Source organism: Rhinolophus sinicus, linkage group LG10 (genome assembly GCF_036562045.2).
Source record: "Rhinolophus sinicus isolate RSC01 linkage group LG10, ASM3656204v1, whole genome shotgun sequence".
Classification (NCBI taxonomy): Eukaryota; Metazoa; Chordata; class Mammalia; order Chiroptera; family Rhinolophidae; genus Rhinolophus; species Rhinolophus sinicus.
Window position 1 is genome coordinate 20,926,671 of NC_133759.1, and position 26,624 is coordinate 20,953,294.

Consider the following 26,624-nt stretch of genomic DNA (forward strand, 5'->3'; position numbering starts at 1 on the left):
CAGTTCACAGCCCCTTGTTTTCATTAACTCTCACCTGACTAAATCAGAATTCACTGGCTTTTCTTTTTTCTAAACTGACATGTAGGTATTTTATTGCACATGGTTTTATATGGTGTAATTCTACTTTACGTATGCCTGGTTTGTCTCTCATCAACCGGACAATGGGAACTTAACAGCAAGTCTCATACTTCTACTCTGCCTCTGTAACACTTCTCACAATGTTGAACATGTGATAGGCATTCAAAAACAGTTAGAAAGCATGCTGTTAAAATGAATTCTGCAAATGAAGGGCAGTATTATAACAAAGTCTTAAAAATGTCTGAAGAAGCAAATGTCAGGTTATCTTCCCAATACTAAGAAATAATTTCTGTGAACATTTCTTCATAGCTCTTTCTTCATAGTACTAATCATAATTTTAATTTAAATATTATTTAATAACTACCTCCCCGACCATACTTAAACTACATAAGAACAAGGATGGAATCTGTTTCAGTCACATTCATCTACACAGAGCAGTGCATGTGCAGTGCTTGGTACATGATAAGTGCTTATAAAAATGTATGGCATTAGAGAATTTTGGTAACCCTTCCTGTGTTTTTTTAATTTTAATTTAATTAAACCAGGGGTCGGGAAACTTTTTCGGCCAAGAGCCATATGGTAAATATTTTAGGCTTTGTTTAGTCTCTGCTGCAACTCTCAAGTCTACTACTGCAGCACGAAAAAAGTCCGAGACAATATGTAAGTAAAGAGTATGGCTGTGTTCCAATAAAACACAGAGACAGGCAGCGGGCAAAATCTGACTCTCAAGGTGTAGACTGCCAACCCGAGTGAAAATAATATATTATGACTAGTCTCTCATAGCAATAACACATTTATTATAATCACAAACGTGCGTGTATCATTTGCTATACCATAATTTTTATAACCAATCTCACTACTGACATCTAAGTTTTTGGCAATATTCCATATTATATACAATGCTGTGCTGAACATACGAACGCATCTTTTATTGCACATCTCGGATCATTTCCTACCAGAATTGCTAGGTCAAGGAGTAGCACATTTATGAATTTTTGTTAATGTTTTTAAATACTCACAAACCCCTTTCATGACGTTGTGCTCATCTATTTTCCCAACCAGCAGTGTAAATACCTGCTTCTCCAAAATCTTGCCAACATTATACATTATATATATTTTCTTACCCACAAATACTTCATAAGGCACATGATTAGAGTGGTAAATTTGTTTACATTTTTCTTATGTATTAGATGATATTGATATAAAATGGTATAAACAAATCTAAAACACAGCAAGCACTTAACTGAAACAAAAGTTTAAGTTAAATCTACACAACACAGAACATTAAAATCACTCCAGAAAGTTCCTTTGATGTTCCTTCCCAATCAATACCTGTCCCATTCCTATCTCAATGGTGTGACCATTGTTTGGATTAGTTTAGCCTATTCTAGAAGACCACAAATGTTGCCTGTTCTACTTTCATATTTCTTTTATATTTACATTTCACTCAGATCAATAGTTTTGAGATTCATCTCTGCTGCTGTGTATAAGTGAAGTGTATTCAAGTTTACTGCTGAACAGTATTCCACTGTATGAGGACACCACAGTGAAGTCTGTCCCTTCTCCTTGTAAGAGATCCCTGAGCCATTCTCAATTTCTGGCTATTATGAATAATCTAATAGAAGTATTGTACAGATGTTTCATTTCTCCTGGGCAGACTGCTGGGTCACTGGGCTGGGGTGTGTTTAGGGAATGCTGTCAGTGTTTTCATTGTAGCTATTCTGGTAGGTATGCAATTCCAATTCCATAAGTTATCTATATGATATTTCCCTACAGGTCCCTGAGAGTCTCTTCATCATTTTTTTTATCTGTTTTTTCTCTGTTCCTTAGATTGGATATTTCTATTGATCTATCCTTAGGTTTATGGCTCTTTCTGTCATTTTCATTCTGAAGTTTTTATGTGAGATATTTATGTTTTTCAGTTCTAGAATTTCAGTTTGGGTCTTTTGTTATTGCTCTGAAATCTGTTAAGATTTCTTGTCTTTTTATTCATTGCAATATTTTCCTTTACATTCTAAAGCAATTACAACAGCTGATTTAAAATCCTAATGTGCTAATTCTAACGTCTTAATTATCTTGAAGCTAGCCTCCTTTGATTTCTGCTGAGGATGGGTCATATCTTCCTGTTTCCGTGCACACTGAGTAATTTATCATTGTATCACCAATACTGTGAATGACATGTAAAAAGTTTGGATTCTGTTCTCTTTCTCTGAAGAACTTTTCTTTCTTTTTCATGTCAGCAGTTTTCTTCTCTGCACTCAAACTGTGGAACCCTCTTCCCCCTAAATGGAGCAACTCAACTTTTTGCTTCAGTTCCTTCAGCCGTAACTGAGCTGCTTTGAATTTGCACCATATGTAGTTTAGAACTGAGCCAGAGGTATAGACAGAATTTATGCATAGCACGTGAGGCTCCTAGTCTCTGGGTCCATTGCGGTTTATGTTCTTCCCCTTACGCTCACCCCACCACATATGAATAAGACTTTCCAGGGCCTGCAGTTACACCAAACCCGGTGCTTGGTTCTTCAAACTACCAACACCAAAGTGTTTTTGTCTTGGTTTTGGTCAGAGTCTCAGCCACTCTACAGGGCAACAACACTGAGTAAGTACTATGCCTTCAGTGTTTGATTTCCCCGATTTCCCTCTGCTTTTGTTTACCCTCCAATAACTTCAGTTGGTTGTTTTTAAATTTTGTTCGTAATTTATAGGTGTTTTCTGCAGAACAAGTGTAGTAAGAGCTAATAGACCACACCAGAAATTCAATTTCTCCATTATGAATTTTTAAATAATATCAAGTTTATTGCAATTAACCCACTAAAGTCAAGGAAATATTCTTCATTTTTAATATGTAAGTTATCAAAAAGGAATTTTGTGTCCTTTGTTCATTTTTTAAATTGGGTATTTATCAATTCCTTACTGATACTAAGTCTTTATACACTAAGGATATCAAACTTTTGTCACATACATGTTAGAAATATATTTTCCTCGTTTGTGATCTTTCTATTATGTTTATCGCATACGACATGCAGAAAAATTTACTTTTTCTATATTTATCATTTTTGTATTATAAAACATGACATTTGATTCTTTACAGTTTTCTTTTTATTATTTTATGGAGTTTTTTTTAAAATCACCCATATTCCTTCTTCCTCCCATATTCCTTTATGGTTATTATTAAAATTGGGATATACTTCCAGTCATTTGGAAGTATGTTGGCATTATCTACTACAGTTGAAATTATATATAAGACCAAGAAATCCCGTATGGAATATGGGTACCAAAGGGCATAAACAGAAATGTTTACAGGGGTATTCTTTGTATAAAAACTGGAAGTGAGCTAATAACCATCCAGTAGAATGGTTAAATAGATTATACCACATTCATAAAATGATACTATATGATAATGAAAATGAAGGATTATTACACGGAAAAACATAAAGAAATCTAATATATATAATGATGACTAAAAGTCAGACACAAAAGAGCATACACTGTACTCGTATGATTCCGTTTAAATTAAAAAAAAAAACAAAACAGGCAAATTAATGTATCCAGTTTGAAGCCAAAGTGGTGGTTACCTTCTGGGAGGAGGGAAAGGATAGTGAGTGGGAGGGGACGCAAAGAAGGCTGGCTTCTGGTAATTTCTATTTCTTGACCTCAAAAGTGGCTATGAAGGTATGTTTACTCTGTCTTAATTCATTAGGCTACACACTTATAATCTGTGCACGCAGGATATAAAATAGTTTATTTAAAGAAAGTGATGTTTCCATTGTGGAGAATATAAAATACATGACACAGAAAAAGAACTTAGGATCTCCCTTCTTCCTTCCCATATTTCCAGATACTTATTATTAAATTCTGAATGTACTTTTTTCCTACATATATCTATTATTTTGTTATCATTAGGATTATATACCATGTATGCAATTTTATATCATGTTTTTTATAAACAGCATATGAACATGTTCACATTTGTTAAGTATCCTTCCTAAAATCAACTTTTAATTACCACACAGTATTTTACTGAATTGTATTTTTCATAAGATATAAGGTAATGAAAATCAAGAAAATGAGTTCCAATTCCAGTAAAAAACATCAAAGAGCAGATATTGTTCATTATACATCATAAAAGTAAACATTTTAATTCAACACCTCAGTCTAATTAGTATGCTATGTAGGTATGACTGCATTTTTAGTGAGTAAATGGTACATAGTTTGCATATGTAGGGTTATAGCCCCAAAAAAGAGTGCTATAAGAAGTGATGTTAGAAAATGTTCCCAGAAAATGAAATAAAAATTTTAAATTGCTTAAACTATAGGAAGACAATAATTTCCATTTTGGTGAAGTCTGGGATAAGTAACACATAGCAAGCGCAACCCAGCCACTAAAAAGTAGTAACTAGAAATAAACGGGCACAAAGGGCAGAGGAACAAGTACTAGGCAAAGTGTATCGTCACCTACCAAGGCGACCACTCATGAGACACATTGATCTAACGACGCTCTTTCTGATTGATCCCATTCGCAGTGTGCTGGGCCGTCACTTCCAACTGACTAAAGTCACACAGATGAACTGTGTTTGCTAATGACAGAGTCAAAAGCTGTGCTATAATGGAAAGAGCACCAGGCGGGGAATTAAGACACCTGGATTCTAATATCAACTCTGATCTAATGACAGGTCATATGCTCCTGAATAGGTAACTTAATTTCTTTATTGTGTTATGAGGCCATGTCCTTGTATTTCCCACTGTACCTAGCACCATCAATTGCACATAGTAGAACTGAAGCATAGTTTGTTGAATTAACAAATCAGTTATGATTTGTTCTAGAAGGGAACTGGTCTATGTGGAATCTCAAAAAGAAAACCAAGAAATAAAAACATCAGTTTTTAATCTATCACTGTCCAAGCTGAAAATTTATCCCTAATGAACACTAAGAAAACTTGCACTATTTACACAAAAATATTAGAAAAATACCAGAACCACCAAAACTGGACATTCTACTCTTTTGTTTCCCTTTAAAAGAGTGATTAATTTTTATTACTATCTAATACAATGGTTTCAAAGTTAACATATCCAAAACTAAACACCTGAGATTTCAATAACCATAAACTAAAATAATAAAATTTCTCCATACGGTCTTTCTCTTCTCTGTGATACAACTCCATCCTTTTACTTGTTCAGGATGAAAAATAGGGAGTCAGTTCTTTCTTGCCTCTATCTCCAAAATATATCCTGGGGTCCGCCCGGTGGCTCAGGCGGTTAGAGCTCCACATGTTCCTAACTCTGAAGGCTGCCGGTTCGATTCCCACATGGGCCAGTGGGCTCTCAACCACAAGGTTGTCGGTTCAATTCCTTGAGTCCCACAAGGGATGGTGGGCTCTGCCCCCTGCAACTAAAATTGAACACAGCACCTTGAGCTGAGCTGCCTCTCGGATGGCTCAGTTGTTGGTTGGAGCGCGGCCTCTCAACCACAAGGTTGCCAGTTGGACTCCCACAAGGGATGGTGGGCTGTGCCTCCTGCAACTAGAAACGGCAACTGGACCTGGAGCTGAGCTGCACCTTCCACAACTAAGACTGAAAGGACAACTTGAAGCTGAATGGAATCCTCCACAACTCAGATTGAAAGGACAACAACTTGACTTGGAAAAAAGGCCTGGAAGTACACACTGTTCCCCAATAAAGTCCTGTTCCCCTTCCCCAATAAAATCTTTTATCTATCTATCTATCTATCTATCTATCTATCTATCTATCTATCTATCTATCTCCTGGATGTGCCCAGTCTCCTCATCTCCATTGTTACCACCCTTCTAGTCCACTATTATCTGTCACTTGCATTATCACATTCACATCCTTAAATTGGGGTCCCTGATTCTGCCCTTGCTCCATTCCATCAACTCTTAGCATAGCAGTGAGTGATGCCTTTACATTGTAAATCAGATCCGGTCTCACTCCACTGCTGTAAACCGTCAACATCGTTCCATTTCTCTCTATACCTACAAGACCACAAAACCCTAAATAACTCTAACCCCAATCACTCTGCTAAACTCCTCACTTCCCACCATCCACCAGAGTGACTTCTTTTGTTTTCCTCAAGCAGGCCAGCTTCAATTCCCGCTTCAGTCTTTCCACGTGCTATTCCTTCTGTTCACATCATTCTTCCCAGAGATATCTGCATATATCACTCCTTTACCTTCTTTGAAAATTTTGTTCAAATGTCACTTTCTCAGTAAGACCAATACCGACCACCTATCAAAAACTGCAGCCCCATTCTAACACCAGCATTCCCCACTGCACTTACCCAACTTTATTTCACTCCAGACCACTTATATTTGCTCATAACTTGTAATATTTATCTCCCTCCTTCATTGAAATGTAAAGGATATAATAGTAAAGATTTTTGTCTGTTTTATTCACTGTTCATACAACAGTGACTGGCATACAGGAAATATCACTAAATATTTTTGAGTGACTGTGTTACATATAACACTAAGGTTACATACGTATAACACTAAGGTTCCATTCAAGTACTTAAGGGAAACTGAAAATCCTGTTTTTGCCTTTTAGATATATTATTAGTGATGTAATAATTGATTAACACTAAAATCTATGCAAATAGTATTACAAAATGCTGGAGGATCATCGGGTAGCTTAACTAAAGTGTGATTTTTTTATTCAGAGTTTATATACAAGAGCATGATACTGTTTAGACTATATTTAATTTTGGATTAATTTCTCAACGGATGAAAGAATCTAAATCTGAAAGTTGATGTCTCTGCAAACTAGGAAAATAATAAAGACTTGTTAATAAAGTACTAGCAGAACAGTTGTAACTCACTTTAGGTTAATAATTTTTATTCATTTTAACAAGATTTCTAACTTTCAAGCCATGTGATTCTTTGCTTTTGTGTTCAAATGTAGACTCTCACACTTATAACTTCAATGATGAGCTGCATAAATTAAATATGCAACTCATTTATTAAAATATTAAATTCATCTGCCCTGACAAAATTTCCTCCTAAGTTAGTCATTTAAAGACTTAGATTTGAAAACTTAACTTACGCCTAAACCTAAAACATAGAGTACCTTTCTCATTGAGAAGAAAACAACTAGCCATTTTATTTGAGCTTATTTATGTCCAATTATAATTTTATTAAAAAATTGTCCTGTTATTCAGAAATGAGAAAACCGTAGGCATTAAGTGCTACGATAGAGGTATGAGTTTAACAAATATAACTGAGAACCACTAAATCGATGAGTAATGACCAGTATATACTTTGTTCAGTTGTTTTACAAATAATTCAGCTGTATTTGTGATTGATGCAGGTCTACTGCATATGATGCCATTGGTTTGACATTGGGCCCGACAGGCAAACACAAATACTTACTGCTAATTAACTTTTACTAGCTATCCTTGTGTCAATATGCAGAAAAGAGAACATGGCAGGCCTGATACTGCTAGCCTCAGAAAGTCCTGCTTGCAAGGTTGGCCCTTAACTGGTGTCTGAGAACTTGGATTTTGGGAGTGTTCCCACCCACCCTGATTCATAAAAGAGCTCACTGTGACTAAACTGTTGTGCAAACCATATGGTTTATGCTGAATACCTGCTTTCTTTCTGGGAGTCCGAAATTTTGGTACATGCTAGGCAGAGGCTGCCCATGTGATCAACTCCCAATAAAAACTCTGAGGACTGAGTTTCTCATGAGTTTCCCTGGTAGACATTTCACATTTGTCACCACAATTCGATGCTGGAAGAATTAAGCATATCCCGAGTGACTCTACTGGAAGAGAACTCTTGGAAGCCTGCCCCTGGTACCCTCTAGACTTCATCCCATGTGCCTTTTCCCTTTGCTGGTTTTGCTTGTATCCTTTCGCTGGAATAAATCTTAGTCATGATTATGACTACATGCTGAGTCCTATGAGTCCTCCTAGCAAGTCACCAAACCCAGGACTGGTCTTGGGGACCCGCAACACAGTCCAGTGCAGGGCCAAAGGGGAGGAGTTGTGCTTTATATCTTTGTATTTCTCAGGGTACAAAACATACCCTTAGGCATAACAAATAATCATTATATTGGTGATTTTAGGTATTATCCTCCTAATCTATCCAAACCAGTCTAAAGATGGGTTACATCTCCACTTCAGTGTTAATGAACATTGCTGAACTGGTTAAATGGCAAAAATACATGTAATAATGGCACAGCTCAAACAACAAATGAAAAGTTTGGGGCAGGTTCAAATAACACAGTTGGACAGAAGATTGATTACTTTGATTGTTTATAGTCTCCAATTTGTTTAATTGATGTTTAGATAGTTCTCTGCCTGCAAACCTCAAGACCATCCTAAGCATTGTTACTTTGGTTTTCATTTTGTCTATTCACACATCTTTGGAATTTAGCAAAATGTTACCACATACTTTTCAGTTTTGTGTGACTGATAGAAGAGGGAAGCATTTTATTAATTAAGCTTCTATATTATTTAACTATAGTTCTACAATGTTTCAAAGAAACAAACTGTCCATGCTTCCTTGTATTTTGTATAATCCCTTTAGAACTAAACTCCCACCTATTAGCCAAAAGATAAAAAAAGACAGCAACAGAAGAAAATGATACAAAAGAAACATTAAAACAGGGTAAAAGCAGGCACAAAGGATGAAAGAAGTCAGTGAGTAGGACAGTATAGCTAAGTTGAAGAAAGTTCCAGGCCATCCCTGATGACAAAGTACTTTTTGGTCTTGATGCATCATAGCAAAAGGAAAAACAAAAAAGAAGATTCTTATTATTTTTAAAGCAAACTTATTATTTTCAAAGCAAACTTCATTATTCAACAGAGAGACTTGATATCAAATGCCAACTATGCAATTCAAAAAAGGAAGGAAATACAATGAGGAATTTTTACAAAACACAGCAATTCAGTGACTCTTCTTATGGAGATTCTATTTCCAGAAGAGAAATTTATAATACTAGAATGCATACTTGTAAATATATATAATAAAATATTTTAAAAATATTCCTAAGCTAGAAAATATAAATCATTAAGTTAGCAAAGAGTCAAACACATGGAAAAAGTCAGGAGTGGAAAGAAACTTCCAGAAGTCAACCAATTTCCTAAAACAAGTTGATAACTCCCAGAGCCAAGAAAAAGCAATGATTCCATCACACTCGATGGAGGGGGATTTCTGTGGTAGGTTTCAGGAGGCGGGGAAAGGAGAGGATAAGAGAGATTTGCCATTCTAGAATTTTCCTTCAGTTCTATTCCCTATGTACTCAGTATTCATTGTGTTAATGTCTACCAGTATACTTTAGTCATTTATTTTAGTGTCTCTATACACTGCTAATAATAATATCCCTGCCAAAAAACAAATATTATAAATTTGAATTTTCTATTTAAATCAATTGTTCAACAGCTTTTATTTTGATATATGCTTTACTAACAGAGTTTTATAATCCTGTCAAAGTTTATACAGTATTAAGATAAGGCTTCTCAATTCTATATCTAATCTGTAGGTCAAACCACCTTTACTCATCAAATCAAAGTGTCAAAAGAAAAGTGATGGCCACTATTTTTCTCTCCAAAAGGAAACAAGAAAGTATACATATTTTATAAAGACAAAGATTTTCAAGTTTGACACCAGTTTATTTATTTATTAGTTTCAGGTGTACAAAGCAATGTAATAGTTAGACATTTACACCCCTCACAAAATGATAATTCCCACCGCCCGCAAGCCTACTACCGCTGTGACACTGTATATAGCTGTTACAATACCACTGACTCTATTCCCTATGCTGTACTCCACATCCTGTGACTATATATATATGATTATAGTTGACATTCACTATTATTCAACTTCAGCTTCAGGTGTATAGCGTAGAAGTTTGACATCAGTTTAATACAAACTGTCTTATTGTCATCCAAAACTAAGATTTTCTTATTTCAGTGTGTTTCATTGTGTTGAAATGGCAAGGTTACTGTGACTCTATAAAAAGTCACTGTAGAATTAGAATCAAGTAACTATAGATAAAAGTACATTTTAGGATGGGGGTATATGATAGCGAAACATTCTAAATGTTACTCCTACTTAAGGGAAATTTTAATTGTGTTTAACACATAAGATGAAATGTGCAACTCAGACTAAATCAGTGTATAGTAAAAACCAATAGGGTACACATAGACAATGAAGGTATCATGGAAGCTGGTTAAAATGTATAATGAAGAGAGAACTAGTAAGAATATAACAACCTGGCTGAAATTGATATTCATTAGGGTACTCTTCACATCAATGGGGAGCATTTGGACTCTGTGGTCTTTATCAGTGTCCCAGCTGGTAATGGTTGAAGGTTAATGCCTTACCCCATTCTGTTCAATTTTCTATCCTAATTAGCCCTCCAAATCTATAGCTGTGAGCACCAAGTGTCTGTGCTCAAAAGAAACTAATTAATGCTAGCAAATTAGATCAAGTCCAAAGATCCAACAGCCAAACTCTTAGTTAAATGCGCCTTGTTAATAGGAAGTGTAGCTGTCAATAACCGCTGTTGGTGAGCATAATGAGGCATCTTTCTTTCATTGAAAGTGATTTCATTTCTCTTTGTCCCTGGAAAAGCTGTTCCATTCCCTTCACAAACCTAAGTTGCTGGCAGTCTGACCCAATTCTTATGATCAACTGGGTTGAAATGACATGAAAAAAAAAACACAAAAAAAAATCAAACAGAAAAGCTTTCCCACATAATCATGTTTCAGGCACTTAGCAGAAAGTCAGATCACTTATTAAAATTCCTATATCTTTATCCAAGAACTATACAATTAGCATGCATAGTGCTTTTATGTAAAATTCTATAATTAATAAAGCAAAGGCTATAAATAGTAAATAAATGACAACAGAAGTATCCTATTTCTAAATTGCATCTCAGTGTTCAGTTTCAACGGAGCTGACGTTCTCTGCTGCTTCAGCAGCACCAATGTATAATCTTTCCTAATTCAATATGGTTAAACAGGGAGAATACTAAGGATTATGTCTTTATCAAATAATCAATTTTAGATTTGAAAACACTGTTTTGGACCATATGGCATAAAAAAAATCAATATATGATTATCTATAAACATTCAAATGTTCAAAAATCAATCACTATAACATGTTCTAAAAATTATGAATGCATTGGAATAACCCAAATGGATCTCAAATCTTCAGATGCCTTCAGCCTTCAGAAGATTTTAAGAATGTTAATAAGAGAAAAACTTAACCATGTCAACATCCTAAACAACTTAAACTTTTGATAAAGAAGCAGAAATTAAACAGTTTATTTTCTGTACAAAGTAGTAGTTGTGGAACACAAACAAATAAATATTTTAAAGTTATACTCTATTTCTCCCATTTCAAAAACCAAAAACAAAATTTCACCATCTAAGAGTAAGCAGACAGTTCTGAAACCCAAAGCCATACAATCATTCTGCATTTTTATGTGAATCACATGAGTAAAAACTCAATGTATAATTGAGTTAGCTAGCTTTCTTTCATTCTAGATAGCAGAATAGTGTGTTACAATACAGCATAAATACAATTCAAATTTAAAACTGAGACCACAGTATCAGCAATAAGTAAATTTTCCTGGTAGTGAAAAGTTAACCCTACAGTTTTATTATCCTTTTAAAGTTTTATCCTCCCCCACCTGAGTCAGGATATATCTATAAAGTTCTAGGAGGCAGGTGGAGGATTATCTCTTGAGACTATCAGCATGACACTTGCCAATGCCAGATGTGCACTGAACCCTGCCTTGCAGGTGCCAATGGGTTAATTTCTCCTGACACCTGGGGAGTGAGGGTGGAAGGAAAGTGCGCTGATTAAACAACTAATTCATAGTGAAAGCAAGCGTTAATACCTTAAAAAGATACTAATAATTATTGGTAATTTATTAAATTTATTTATGCATGGGTATAATTTACATCAAATTTATGGATGGATTTAAAACTGGAATATGTCATAAATCATTTAAGAAACAGAAGTGACCATCACACAAGGGCAGTTCGGAGGAACTACTCATCTTTTTTACTGCCTCCATCCATCAATCGCCAAGGTCATTCTCTGATGAGACAGCATCAGAGGAACAGAAATGTTCCTAGCACCCAATGTTACTGACACAGTCCCCAAACTACAGTTGACACAGCCTGACTCCCCTGTAGAGAAACATGTAGTGGAGCTGCAGCCCATCATTCTCACTAAAAGTACTGTGGTCCCCAATGCAGACGAGGACAGGGGAAAGTAAAGAAGGGGAACCAGGAAAATAGTCTACGTCAGCAAAATGTCACTACTATTTCTTTTAGATGGCCATTCGAAGAGGTAGACTTTTTTAAAAAGATATTTCTACAGTAAACTGCCATGTGCTTTTCTAATTACGCATCATTTATAGTGTCATTTTTCACCTTCCACTGCTTTATTTACAGTTTTCACTATAATGTTACACATTAATCAACAATACACCTTAGAGTTATAGAATACAGGAGTATTCTATAAAAAATATTTGAAAACATTTTCCAAAGAAAACATGCATATGTGGGTGCTTAATGCATGCATTTACATAAATATATTCAGCTTAAAAACATAAAACATTAAAAAAACACCAGACTCACTGTAAGTACTATTGAGATTCCATTAACAATTCAGTAATGGGCAATGACACCAAAGAAAATTATCTTAGAATATATATGACTACGTTGATAGATGGAAAACAGGTACATGTTACATTTAATGTTTCTTCTTTCCCTAACAAAATCACCAGGATACTTGTTTTTCGAAAATATTCACACCAGGTTTTTCTCTATATGTAACTACACTGCTGGGAAAAAATGTTTTTTTACTAATAATTTGAGAGAATATTTTTAAATTGTAAATGAATAGAACACCACCTGGAAGTTCTGAAAGCTGAAATACGGAATCTCAGTGAAAGGGTGAGAAGCAATTCATACATATTAATTCACTGACTACTTGACTCTAAGGCTAAAGATTAAATTCAGATCATATTATAAGAAACGTATTTGATCTTTATATGAATATTTGAATCTTACCTTCAACTTGTTCAGAACATCTCTCTCGGGCCTTTTCTCTCATTATTTTAGGGATCAAAACATCTTTTTCAACATGTCTGAGATGCTGCTCTGAAAATAAAAAGATCTTTCTTTAACATAGTAAAGTCTCAAGTAAATGACCAGGTTAGGGGAAAAATAAGCAATCTGGTTTACTTAAATAAAAGCCATGCAAATATATTAAAAACTGACTCTTACAACCTCATAAAATGGTGATTATTTTAGTCACTGAAAATCATTCTACATTATTTTTATATACAACCGAAAAAATGTGACGGAAATAGGCAACATTGTTCTAAAAATTTCTGCAAACTATAGTGTACCCTTTTGAAAACATATTCCATGTAATCTTGTCAAAATTAAGTCATAGACTAAAAATCATAATTTATCTTATTAATATAATCCACAAGAGCTTTATAGATATGAAGATCCAAGGACACATGATTTTTAGCGATACCGAGATCCAAGATTAAGAGACACACAAATAAATAGTTTATTTAGTAATAAGAGTAGCCTAAGAAAGACAGAACTGGCAGAAGGAAAAAAAATGGAAGTATGTGTGCATACAAAAACAAAGCTTGTGAGATTTCTGTGCGTTTGAAACACAACTATCACAGTTAGACTAAAATGGTAGACGGGACACTTGCTCCAGAGTTCCACCGGCTCCTGAAATTCCTAGAGAGCCCTGAAAAACAAAGGGGTAACTGTCCTCAGGGAACCAAAACGATCCGGAATCTCTGAAAAACAAAAGGCAGGTGAGATCAGATGACAGGAGGTAGTCAGTCACACTCCCCAGAGATTTTCTCCAGGAAAAAACTGGTATCAAAAGTGCGTGTTGCTCCACACTCTGAAGCAGCAAAAATGGGGAGCAAGAGTCTTCCCTGGAGGAAAATAAAGTATCACTGGTTGAAACACGTGAGCAGGAGCCAAGCAGGTCACCTCTCCTGCAGCCTTCAAACCACAGGTAAAAGAAGGAAATAACAGGTAATTATCCCTGGAAGATGATCCGGAAGCTCTCCAGTAACTCAGAACACGGCGAGGACCCCTAAGCATTTCCTGGTACTACCTGGTTCCCAACAGCTTCAGGATGCAGGCAGCTACGAAGAGATACAGCATCTGCAGAGAGGCTAATAGGGCATCTCAAAAAACAACTAAAGAGCCAAGAATCACCTGAATTTGATGAAGGACAGCACAGTGAGAGAGAGAAACCAACTGTAATTAATCAAGAAGGAACCAACTCCTGAGAGAACTGAAGAGTACGGAAAATAAGACTTTAGAATACATATTATAAACATACTGAAGCAAATAAAGAGACGTGAGTCCTTGAACAGAAATGGATTCTAGATTACCTACACACACTCAGATGAAATGTCTGAAGCTCAAAAACCCTAAAAGCTTCAAAGGGGTAAAAAACATTACCCACACAAAGGAATGAAACTCAAGATTTACATCATGTTTCACTGGCAAGACATGGATGCAACAAAGCAATGGAGAAATAACTTCAAATTTCTGAGAGAGAATTACTTTATACCCAAGAAGTGCACAGCCAATTAAGAGTAACGTTGTATTTTCAGGTATGTAGGGACTGAAAAGTTGACTTCTTTGAAACTCAACTGAAATAGAATTGATCTCTATTGTGTGACAGTCACCAATCCAACTTAGTGACATAAAACAATACACATTTTACAGGGATCCTATGGATCAGGAATTCAGAAAGGTAAAGCCGATCTGACTCTTCTACACAGGGTCTGACCTCATCTGGGCAGACTCAAATGGCAGGTGTTGACTTCCACAGCTGCAAAAGTTGGGGCTGGAGGATTTACTTCCAAGATGACTTCTTTCTTCCCTTACATATCTGACATCTGGGCTGGAATGGCTGAAGTGACGACTTTAAAGCAGAGCACTGACGCATGCCTCTCCATTTGGTTTGGCTTCTCACAATACGACAGGGGGGTTATGAGAGGGAACAACCTGAGAAGGAATGTCTGGAGAGCAGGCGCTCCAAGATAACCGAATGAAAGCAGGATGGCCTTCTGTCCTGACCCTGTCATGGAGCCAGGCAGCATCGTTCCTGCCACACGACACCAATTTCAAATCACTGAAACAGCCTATACTCAAGTGTAGGACCTAAGCCTCCATTCACTGTGGCAAGGCCACATTACAGAAGAGCATGAGGGACGGAAGATAATGCTGGGACCTTCTTTGTAAAATAAAATCTGCCACAAGAAGTATAGAGAATATACTCTGACAAACAAAATGAACCCATGATATACAAATGTGAAATACAGAAAGTATAAAAAGAGGGGCGGCCGGATGGCTCAGTTGGTTAGAGCACGAGCTCTCGACAACAAGGTTGCTGGTTTGATTCTCTTGTGGGATGGTGGGCTGCGCCCCCTGCAACTAAGACTGAAAACAGCGATTGGACTTGGAGCTGAGCTGCACCCTCCACAACGAGATTGAAGAACAACAACTTGGAGCTGATGGGCCCTGGAGAAAAAAGCTGTTCCCCAATACTCATCAATTAAAACAAAAACAATTTAAAAATAAAAGAGAAGGCATTAGAGAAACAGACACTTAAATTTACATGCTGAAACTGTAAAGTATTCAACAACACCATCAACTAACTTGATCTAACATTTACAGAACTCTCGACTCAATAACAGCTGAATATTTACCCAGATAAACCACAGCCTGGGCTATAAAACAAGTCTCAATAAATGGAAAATAATTTACCATCTGACTTACCATATGACCCATCACACACATTCCTCGGGATTTATCCTAGAGAAATAAAAACTTATGTTCACAAACCTGCATGCAAATGTTCACTGCAGCCTTATTTGTAACAGCCAAAAAATGGAGATAATCCCAAAGTCCTTCAACTGCTGAATGGGTAAACAATGGTTCCTACAGACCATTGCATATTACTCAGCAATAAAACAGAAAGAACTGTGATATACAACCGCAGCAGCAGCGACTTGCATAGATCTCAAGGGCATTAATCTGAATGACAAGAAGACAATCCCAAAGGGTTACTTACGGTATGATGCCACTTACATAACATTCTTAAAGTGACAAAATTAGAGTGATGGAAAACAAATCACTGGGTGCCTGCAGTTAAGCGTTCAGGAAGCTGGGTGATGTAGTAAGGAGTAACATGAGGGATTTTCTTTGTAGTGATCAAAGAGTTCCGTATGCTGGATGTGATGCTGGTTACTGGAATCTTCACCATGTGATAAAATGTCACTAGCTACACACACACACACACACACACACACACACACACACACGTACATGTAAAAAGTAGTGAAATTCAACTAAGATATGTACCTGAGTGAACATCATTATACTAACGTCAATTCCTGGTTTCCTTAATTCCAATGAATTGTAGCAAAGTGTCCCAACCTTTTTTCCTTTTTGCTCCCAAAGGAGCCTTTCTAGACATCATTTCCTAATGCCCCCCTCTGAAATGTTAATATCACAGACATACATCTACCTGCTTATGTGCTGCATGTACAACAGTGCTTTATACATTAAAATAGTAAGAGTGTTTTCTCCCCCAGTACCAATTTCCACCCCTTTAAAGGGGACTATCACACTTAAAGACATGTACCATGGTTACGCAAGATAGTGTCATTAAGGAAAGCTGAGGAAAAGGTACATGGAAACTGCACTAACTTGCAGCTTGATGCATTAAATTATTTCAAAACAAAGTTATAATAAAAAACATTTAAAAATGTAGGAGGAAGAGCAAAGGACCTAGAACAAACACTCAAAACAACATTTAAAGAGAAGCACAAATTTGGATGTCACACACTATCTGATTTCAAGTCTTACTACAAAACTACAGAAATCATGGTGGTGGAATATTGGCATAATTAAGATAAGCAAACTAATTAACAACAAAATAGAATCCAGAAATACTTATGCATACATACATATATTATATACATGCACCAAAGCTAATCAGTATAAAAAAAAAAAAAAAAAATTTCAAAAAAGACCAGGATAAATAAACATGGAAAAAAAAAATCTGCCTGAACCCTTTGACCTTCCACTCCCCAACTTCACAAAACCCACAAAAATGAATTTGCCATGGGTCATAAACCTAAATGTAAAAACTATGAAACAAACAAACAAAAACCTTTCAATTCCTTGGAGTAAAGATTTCTTAAAGAGAAAACACAGATATGAAACAGAAAAGAAAAAAATGATGAATCTGATACCATCAAATATAAAATCTGCTGTTTGTCAAAAGACACCATTAAGAGAAATAAATGGCAAGCCAGACCAGAAGAAAGTGTTCACGATATACAGGTACAGATATATAGATAACAGACATGACAACAAAGGACTTAAATCTATAATATATAGAGAACTGCATACCAACAAAAAACTACAAACAATCCAATAAAAATAGGGGCAAGAAGCTTAAATGGACACTTCAAAAAGAAAATACACAAACTGTAATTCCGAACATGAAAAAGTGCTCAAAGTCATTAGTCATTAAGAAAATGCAAATGAAACCCATGATATAATTCACACCCACCAGAATGACTAAAATTAAAAACACTGAGAAAACCAAATTTTAAGGAGAATGTGGAGAAACTGGAACTTTCATATATTGCTGGTGGGAGTGTGAAATGATAAACTCCTTTGGAAAACAGCTTGTTAAGTTATAAAGTTAAATATACACCCAACCTATTTTCCACTCCTAAGTATTCATTTACCCAAGATAAATGAAAATACCGGGGGTGTCAAAAACTGTATACACATGACTTGTATTCATCTTTTATTATCAGTATATATTGAGTATTACAATTTTAATATTTTCCTTTCTTAAAACGTGTATACATTTTTTTGCAACTCTCAGTGTATGTGGAGAAAAAAATTTGTACAAGTCTGTTTAAAAATTGGAAACAACCTAAATGAGCGATTGAATACGACTCAGTAATACAACAGAATGAAGTACTGACACACTTAACAAGGTGAATATCAAAACTTTTGTTGAGAAAATGAAGCTGGACACAAGAGTACATACTACATGATTCAAGAACATGCAGAATTAATCCATGGTGACAAAAATTAGGACACTGGTTATCTATCGGGGTTGAGAAGGGCCCTCTGTGAGGGACGTCTTGTATATTTTACCAAATGTATCATGTTAGCTTTAAAACATGATATAAACCTGCACTCAGAGTGGGTGACTTTAACACATTAACTACCAACAATCAGATAATTAAGTAGACAAAAAAGCTTTACATCTTTCTCCTTAAAGATACTGTTCATCTTTCATTAGATTTATATCTATTGGTAAAGGATCTTTCACAAATAACATGTTCATATTGCTGGCGTAGTTCCAACTGAATTTTTAATATTGTCCTTATATACAATCTTACTTTATTACTAATTTGCCAATAGATTCTCTTCCAGTTCCTATGGAGACAATCACAGGGACAGCTTCGCATGTTTCTGTTTGTTCTTCCTGGCTATGTTCTTTAGAAAGTGGTGAGTAGTAACTAACAGCACCTCTGTATTGGGCACTCGAATTGTGCTCACAAGTTTCGTGGTTGTCTTCATGTTGAGATTTGCCTATGACTTTCCTCTTTGTGTTGTGTTGGTATCAAAGTTAACATTATTTAAACAATAAATTAGGGACATTTCCCTTGTATTCTCTGGAACACTTTGTATAAAGATTTTTATTCGTTCCTGAAAGTTTGGTAGAAACCACTGCAGTGGTCAGTTTTACGGGTCAATTTGGCTAGACTATAGTTCCCATTTATTCAAACACTACACCAGATGTTGCTGTGAAGGCATTTTGTAGATGTTAAATCTACAATAAACTGACTTTACGTAAAGGAGATTATCCCAGATAATCTGAGTGGGCCTGATTCAATTAGTTGAAAAGTCTTGAGAACTGATATTTTCCTGAAGAATTCCACCTGTGGACTGCAGCTTCAGCTCAAAACCAAGAGTTCCAAGGCTGTCCTTCCTGACAGCCTGACCTGCCCTACACATTTCAGACTTAACTAGCTCCCACAATCACATACAAGGATGGACAATTAAGTTTGCAAACTCATCCTAGAAAAAGTGTTCCATACATCACTGCTGAATATCACTACAGTCACCTTCTAAGTACTCCGCTTGGGAAGCTCTGCACTGACATCAGTGCCTAGTCCACCCTTCAGAGCAATTTTGGAACCCCTTCTGCAATGACCATCAGAGCTGTCTCTGTATTACCCTTGATGTGCTGAATGCCATCAAAATGTCTTCCTTTCAACATTTCCTTTATCTTCCGGTAAAGAAAGAAGTCGGGTAAAGGGGGCCAGATCAGGTGAGTAGGGAGGGTGTTCCAATACAGTTATTTGTTTACTGGCTAAAAACTCCCTCACAGACAGTGCCGTGTGAGCTGGTGCATTGTCATGATGCAAGAGCCATGAATTGGTGAGAAGTTCAAATCGTCTAACTTTTTCACGCAATCTTTTCCTCACTTCCAAATAATAAACTTGGTTAACTCTTTGTCCAGTTGGTACAAATCCATAATGAATAATCCCTTTGATATCAAAAAAGGTTAGCAATATCATTGCAACAAGTTCGCGAACTTAACTGTCAACCTCATAAGCCAATTATCTTGCCATGTATGTATGTATGTATGTATGTATGTATGTATGTATATATACACATCCTACTTGTTTTTGTGGTAGAACTCTGACTGATATGCCACCTATCAGGGACTGGATTTTAGAGAGTGTATGTGTGCATACATGTATGTGTAAGAGAGACAGACACTGATGGAGTTTTACCTAATGATTCAATTTTCTAAGAGTTGTTTATTTATTCTTGAGTCAGCTGCAGTTTTAATAAGTTTACATTTCTCAAGGAAACCATCCATTTCATCTAAATTTTCAAAATATGGATATGAATATGCTCACATGATTTTTTTCTCTTTACCACACCTATAGTTGTATCCCAATTTCCATTGCCTACGTCAGGGGTCGACAGTTTTTTCTCTTAAGGACCAGCATGCACATATTTTAAGCTTTACAGGCGATACACCATCATGTATGTCCCTTTTTTTTTGTAACGACCCTTTAATAATGTTACTAACCATTTGTAGCTTACAGGCCTTAACAGATTTTTCTCGGGCTATAGTTTGCTGAATTCTAGCCAATACTATTTATTTATGCCTTCTTTTTTTCCTTAGCTTTGCCAAAGCTGCTATAAGATGAAAAAAAGAATACTGGGTTTATAGAAGGAACTGGGAAGTAAAGATGGAGATAAAAAGATAGACTGGGAGGGAAACCCTGCAAGACAGGTGGGGCCTGACCGGATGAAGGGAAAGGAATGATTTAAGGGGGCTCCGAGTGAAAAGATGTGACGACTCATTGAGATGGGGAACACAGAAGAAACACCAGGTGGGAGAGGAATTCAGTTGTGGACATGCTGAATTTGAAATGTCTGTGGGACATTCTGTGGGGTGGAAAGCTGATGTCTACTTGAAGAGAAAATAATGAAACTGGGACTTTCTCCACACACTTTTTTTCTCCTTGTCGATAGCATAAATCACCATTAGGCATTAGTAATAGTATAATTACTGAACAGATTAGAAGAAATACTGTGATATATATACTATTTTATAAAATCAACTTCAAAATGTTACCTCTTCCTTTCATTTATATCATTTTAATCTATACAATGTGTTCTCATGAACCTATTCTTTGCTCTATAAATCTTGCAGTGGCCTTAGATAACTAAAGCACTAATTTTTTGGATCCGTTCCCTAGATACAGATGTAGCTCTTTAGTACTGAACCATTTTTCCCTAAGTAAATTATAAGCGATATTTACCTACATTATGAATTTGAGGTTATAATATTCCTCTGTAAACACCTTAAAATTGTATGCAAGAACTACGGCTGATCATTCTAAAACCTCCTAAGGCAAAGAAACAATTCTAGGGTCACATTAATATTGACTTAGATTTTCCAAACTCTTAAGTGTTAAATCAGAAATAACAGACCTAAAGATACGTAAACAAATTCTGCTAAAGATATTCCCATTTGGTAGCATACCAACCACTAAACATCACCTATTAATTAGTAATAATTATGATTCTATACACATTTCTGAGCTACCTTCAACACTAAAAAGATTGTCGACATGGCATTTTCAGTCATAAAATTACAGAATGATTCCCTTAATGTCAATGTGATGCATATATGTTATATATTTGCACAAGAGCCTGCAAAAAAATAAATAAATAAATTTTGAGAGTTTGCTACGATATAGTCACATGAATTTATACTGAGATAAAGAATCAGGATAATGGCACCAGGAAAAATTTCCAAAGCTCTAACGTCTCAACATTCTATCATCACCTGAAAGTCAATTTTCACCTTTTTCACTGGCTGAACTTGTTAGTTCAGATTTTGCTTTGGGGCTCACGTGTTCATGCAATATGGCAGCACTAAATTATAAGGCTACTGACAACAGTACTTGTTATGAATCTGCAAAGATTAACAGTGAAACAAATGAGAATGTTACAGAATCTTTCATTGGAAAGAAGTGACACCTGAAGAGCAAGGTATGCTTTTTCAATAATGAAAATTTTTTAACTAATTTGATTCTTTAGATAATGCCACGTCTTTTAATTTTAACTTCCTAGTTTCATTTATTTGCTCCTGGAGACAATTCCATGCTACTGGAGGGAAAAAAAAAATGCTTCTAGTAAATTTGCAACAGTGTTTTTACTAGCAACAGTTTCTATCTTTACTAGTTACCAAGTTTCAAGATGAAGGGTCCCAGGCAGACTGGCCTCCTGTGTGCAATAGAATCACTACCTTTACACTATTTCCCACCAGGAAGCCAAGTAGACACCAGCTTTCCTCAATGGCACAAGATATGGATGCTCCTGAGCAGATTTGCATGTGCTCACGAGCTTGTTCATATCTCCTTACTATAACCACAGTGTAAAACGAGGAAGGGAAGAAGGGTAAGCAGAGGTACTTGGACTGGGAAAATTAAGATAGTGATCAGTGTTCCTTTTACCTTCTTCCCTTCAACTCATACGTGAACTGACACAACAAAAAGAAAGAGGAGAGATTACAGCCCCCCCCCACACACACACACACAAAATATTCCAGCCTGCCTGTTTATGAAACCTCAAGATGAGGACAATAAATGCCTTAAGGTCGTAACAGCCCTCTCTGATAAGTGTTTTGATTCTATTTTGCACATGAAGAAGTGGACGCTCACAGAGATAAAACAGCCCAAGCCTCTGATAAAACAGCAATGTCAAGATCATGTAACGCAGTTCCCACATCTTCCTCCAGGACACTACTACACACCTAAGATGGTGGCCTAGTTAAGGGGATTTTAGCAAACCAGGTTATGTGAGCTTCCATAGTTATGAAGCATGAAAACAATCCTTAAATGATAGGACTGGCTTGTTTCAGAAGCATCATTTTGAACAAGCAAAATTCACAACTGCACAGTTCTCATGTTTTGATCAGAAAGTAAAGTGAAATGGAATTCTGATTCTCTGATTCATACCATGGAGAAAAATGTTCTTTAAAAAAGAAAGTAAAATAAACAAGAGGAGTGATTTGTCAGTCGGCTGAAAAATACCTTCAAAGAGAGTAAACATCAAATGTTAAGTCAATCAGTAACAATCTAATTTGTTAATAAGCTCAAACTCTTACAAAATACCAAAAGCCCATCAATAAGGTAGATACGCCTATTTCGCCTTGGCTTCTGGCTCAAATACCACCTATATCCCATAATAGTATGCTTCATTGGAACGTCTTTGTCCTGTCAGCTTCCACTGTTAATAAACACCGACTTCACACTAGATGTACACATATCCAGAAAGTACTTATTTCTTGGACCTCAGACTCTGCAGATTGCTTCGTGTGAAAACTTCCTCTTCCACCCACATTACTCAAACCAAGAAGAGGCCAGAAAGGGACAACAAATCTAAAAGTATACCAAAGCAGGAAATCAACTTATGCAATAAGACATGCCAATTTTAGAAATGTGCTGCAATCTCCACTGTGGCCATCATTTCTTAAATGAAAAGGTTTCACACTTACTTTATTTGGTAAAACTTCAAGGCAATCTTTTCTTACAATCAGTTTTCCATTGATATCTAATAGAAAATCAGCAGTGTTATGGGAGACAGTAGATACCTGAGAAAGGAATAAATGACGACATATCTGTGCCTTCTCAGCAATATATACCTGATTGTTTTCTCTCTGATGTACGTCTGGAACATGGGAGGCTATTCTCAAACCTATGAATGTTTCTCAGTGCTGTTGGCCACCCTGTCGCTACTGGATCTTCTTCATTTTATAACAGTTCACTAAATTTGTACAAAGAAACATGCATCATTCTGATAATGGAGTGGGAAAATTATTTTTATATTGAGAAGTTATTCACTTATTTCAAAGATTCAACTTTTGCTCAAATCACTCACGATACCTTTCTTGGCACGGCCTTCAGAGCCAGTGTGAGTTAACATGACAAGCAGCCCCACAGGGTCACTTTTTTGTGAGGGTAGCATTTCCCAGGATGATCATCTACCACCTTCATTAGACTGTCTTTGTCTAATCTTGGCTGAAATTCAAGTTCACCTTCTGAATAAAAATTTGCCAAAGGGAGGATATTAAGATGAATGTACTATAGACGCTGAAGGCACATTTTAAAGGAGTCTCAAAACAATTCTGGACAGGGCCGGCCCGGTGGCGCAGGTGGTTAGAGCTCCATGCTCCTAACTCCGAAGGCTGAAGGCTGCCGGTTCGATTCCCACATGGGCCAGTGGGCTCTCAACCACAAGGTTGCCAGTTCAATTCCTCGAGTCCCACAAGGGATGGTGGGCTCCACCCCCTGCAACTAAGGTTGAACCCAGCACCTTGAGCTGAGCTGCCGCTGAACTCCCAGATGGCTCAGTTGGTTGGAGCGCATCCTCTCAACCACAGGGTTGCCGGTTCGACTCCCGCAAGGGATGGTGGGCTGTGCCCACTGCAACTAGAAACGGCAACTGGACCTGGAGCTGAGCTGTGCCCTCCACAACTAGGACTGAAAGAACAACTTGAAGCTAAACAGCACCCTCCACAACTGAGATTGAAAGGACAACAACTTGACTTGGAAAAAAGGCTTGGAAGTACACACTGTTCCCCAATAAAGTCCTGTTCCCCTTCCCCAATAAAATCTTTAAAAAAAAAAAAAAATTCTGGACAATGGTAATAATACTGGAAAAAAAAATATGAATGTTCCAAAGTAAAGATCTGCTGCTCTACCTTTAGTGGCAATCCCACAAGGTTCTATTTTTAAAGATGGTGTTTATTATGCTGAGTTCTCAGTGCTCGTCTCCATCTCCAAATCTACTCTGCCCACATTTTTGAGCATCTATTGGTAATTTCCAAGTACCACCAGCATTGCAATTTCAACTTAAAGTTTCTACAATTTAAATCTTCATCCTGCCATCCCAGTGGTTATGTTATCCAACTTACCTCAAAAAAAAACAAAGTTAGCTTATATTTGTGTAGTACACAGAAGCTGCACAATAAATATGTGCAGAAGGAAGGAAGGTTGGTAGGAGAATCTGTGTTTACAAACATCACATGCAGCAGCTTTTATGAAAGAGCTGAGGTTCAGAAAATTCAAAGCAACCTTGCAACATGACCCAGCAAATAACTAGTAGTACAGTTAAACTCCAGCTCAACCATCTTCTACCTCTTATTTTCTAATCAAAGTTTGCTTACTTAAAATCAGACTCAATACTTGTTCCATCCCAAAGTTCTCCCTGACCCCAGAACCTGAAAGTGAGTTCTCCTTCCTCCAAGACTTTGTGTGCACCAATGCTTTGTCTCTTATCACATCTGGACTTAAGACATATCGCATCCCACTATCTGTGCAGTCTTCTCCTGGTAACAGTGGTTGCTCTGGACTGAACTGTGTCCCCATCCCCCACCCCCCAAATTCATGATGAAGCCCTAAATCCCAATATGACTGTATTTGGAGATTGGGTTTTTCAGGAGGTTAAAGTTAAATATGAGGTCATATACAGAGGACACTAATCAGACAGGTGGCCTTCTAAGGAGAAGGTCCAGCAACAGAAATCACTCAGCACCTTGATCTTGGACTTCCCAGCCTCCAAAACTGTGCAAAAGAAATTTCTGTTGTTTAAGCCACCCAGTCTATATGGTATGTTGTTATCGCAGCCCGAACAGCCTAAGGCAGATTCTGGTACCAGAAGTTCTCAATTCTGGCTGCATCTAACAACCGCTGAGAGGGCTTTATAAGTCTGATGCCTGCGCCCCACCACAGACCAGTTAAATCAGAAATGCTGGGGTAAAACTCAAGCATTGGTATTTTTAAATGCTCCCCAAATAATTCTGATATGTAGCTAGACTTAGAAGCACTGAATGAAATTTAAGTTTAATGAGGTGAGAGACCATGTCTAATTCATCTCTATAATTCCCTCTAACTTCTAGCATATGGTGAATATTCAAATGAAACTGTTTAATAAATGACATATATTTAAAGAATTTCAATATTTGATAATTAGATATTCATTCTGTTAATCAATATTTATTAGGCACCTACTATGTACCAATCACTATGCTAGGGATTGTATATACAATGAGTAAGACAGGCAGAGTCCTTATTCTGCAGCATAAACATTTAAAACACTATATTTCAATTAAGCATGCTTAGTTAATGAACATATCCTTTGATCTTTAAAAACCTCCCAGTAACAGTTCTTCAGCAAAAATACAGTGAGGGAGAGTAAACGCCACATTCTTAGTTTATTTTTTCCTTCAATCTCCTTACTTAAAAATGTAAAAATATAATTGGGGATGGTGCAGAGATGGGTAATTTGGGAATGAATGTTCTGATTTGGGCACAGTTTGGTACACTTATAACAAGTATAAGGTAGTATTTTTCTCATGTTAGACATCAATAAACCTAGAGATTTTTCCAAATATGCTATTAACACCCCTATACAAAAATAACGATACTAATCCAGTAAATGAAACATAAGCTTAAAGTTATTTTTTCTGTGATGACCTTTCATGTGCTGAGTCAAGAACCCCATGAGACCAATTGCAAGTATTTACAATCATAAAAGTTTAAGGCTTAAAGCAGCCTTAGAAGTTAAATTATCTGATATATTTACTTATAAACAAATTATTTGGTATAGCTCACTCTCTCTACCCTTCCTCCTCAAACCTTAGATTACAGCATTTAGAATACTCTAGGAGCCTCAGGTTAATGACAGAGTCCGAAACAAGAAATCAGTCCCGCTGCCTCTCAAATTCAGTTCAGTGCTGTTTCCAAAGCAGTGCAGGGTCTCCCCGGGTTGGTGGGCAACTTCTTCCGGTCTAGGTGTAATTAACTGGCCTATCCTTTCTAACCACCCAGTCTCCAATACATTTAAAGAGGTGAACTCACATGAAAAATATCGACTGTTTACTACA

The 26,624-nt window shown here is 36.6% G+C and overlaps 1 protein-coding gene across 6 annotated transcripts in view; it reads right to left on the minus strand.

Annotated features, from left to right (window-relative positions):
* CMC1 (C-X9-C motif containing 1) overlaps positions 1-26,624 on the minus strand; it is a 71,713-nt gene that overhangs the window by 37,295 nt on the left and 7,794 nt on the right. For 3 of the 6 annotated variants that reach the window (XM_074312728.1, XM_074312731.1, XM_074312729.1), the window contains exon 2: positions 13,127-13,211. The exons of 1 other annotated variant lie outside the window; for it this stretch is intronic. In XM_074312728.1, the coding sequence (XP_074168829.1) occupies positions 13,127-13,211 (85 nt within the window). Of the gene's footprint in view, positions 1-8,913; positions 10,731-13,126; positions 13,217-26,624 lie in introns of those variants that run through there. 2 more of the 6 variants (XM_074312730.1, XM_019745228.2) reach the window with 2 other exon arrangements.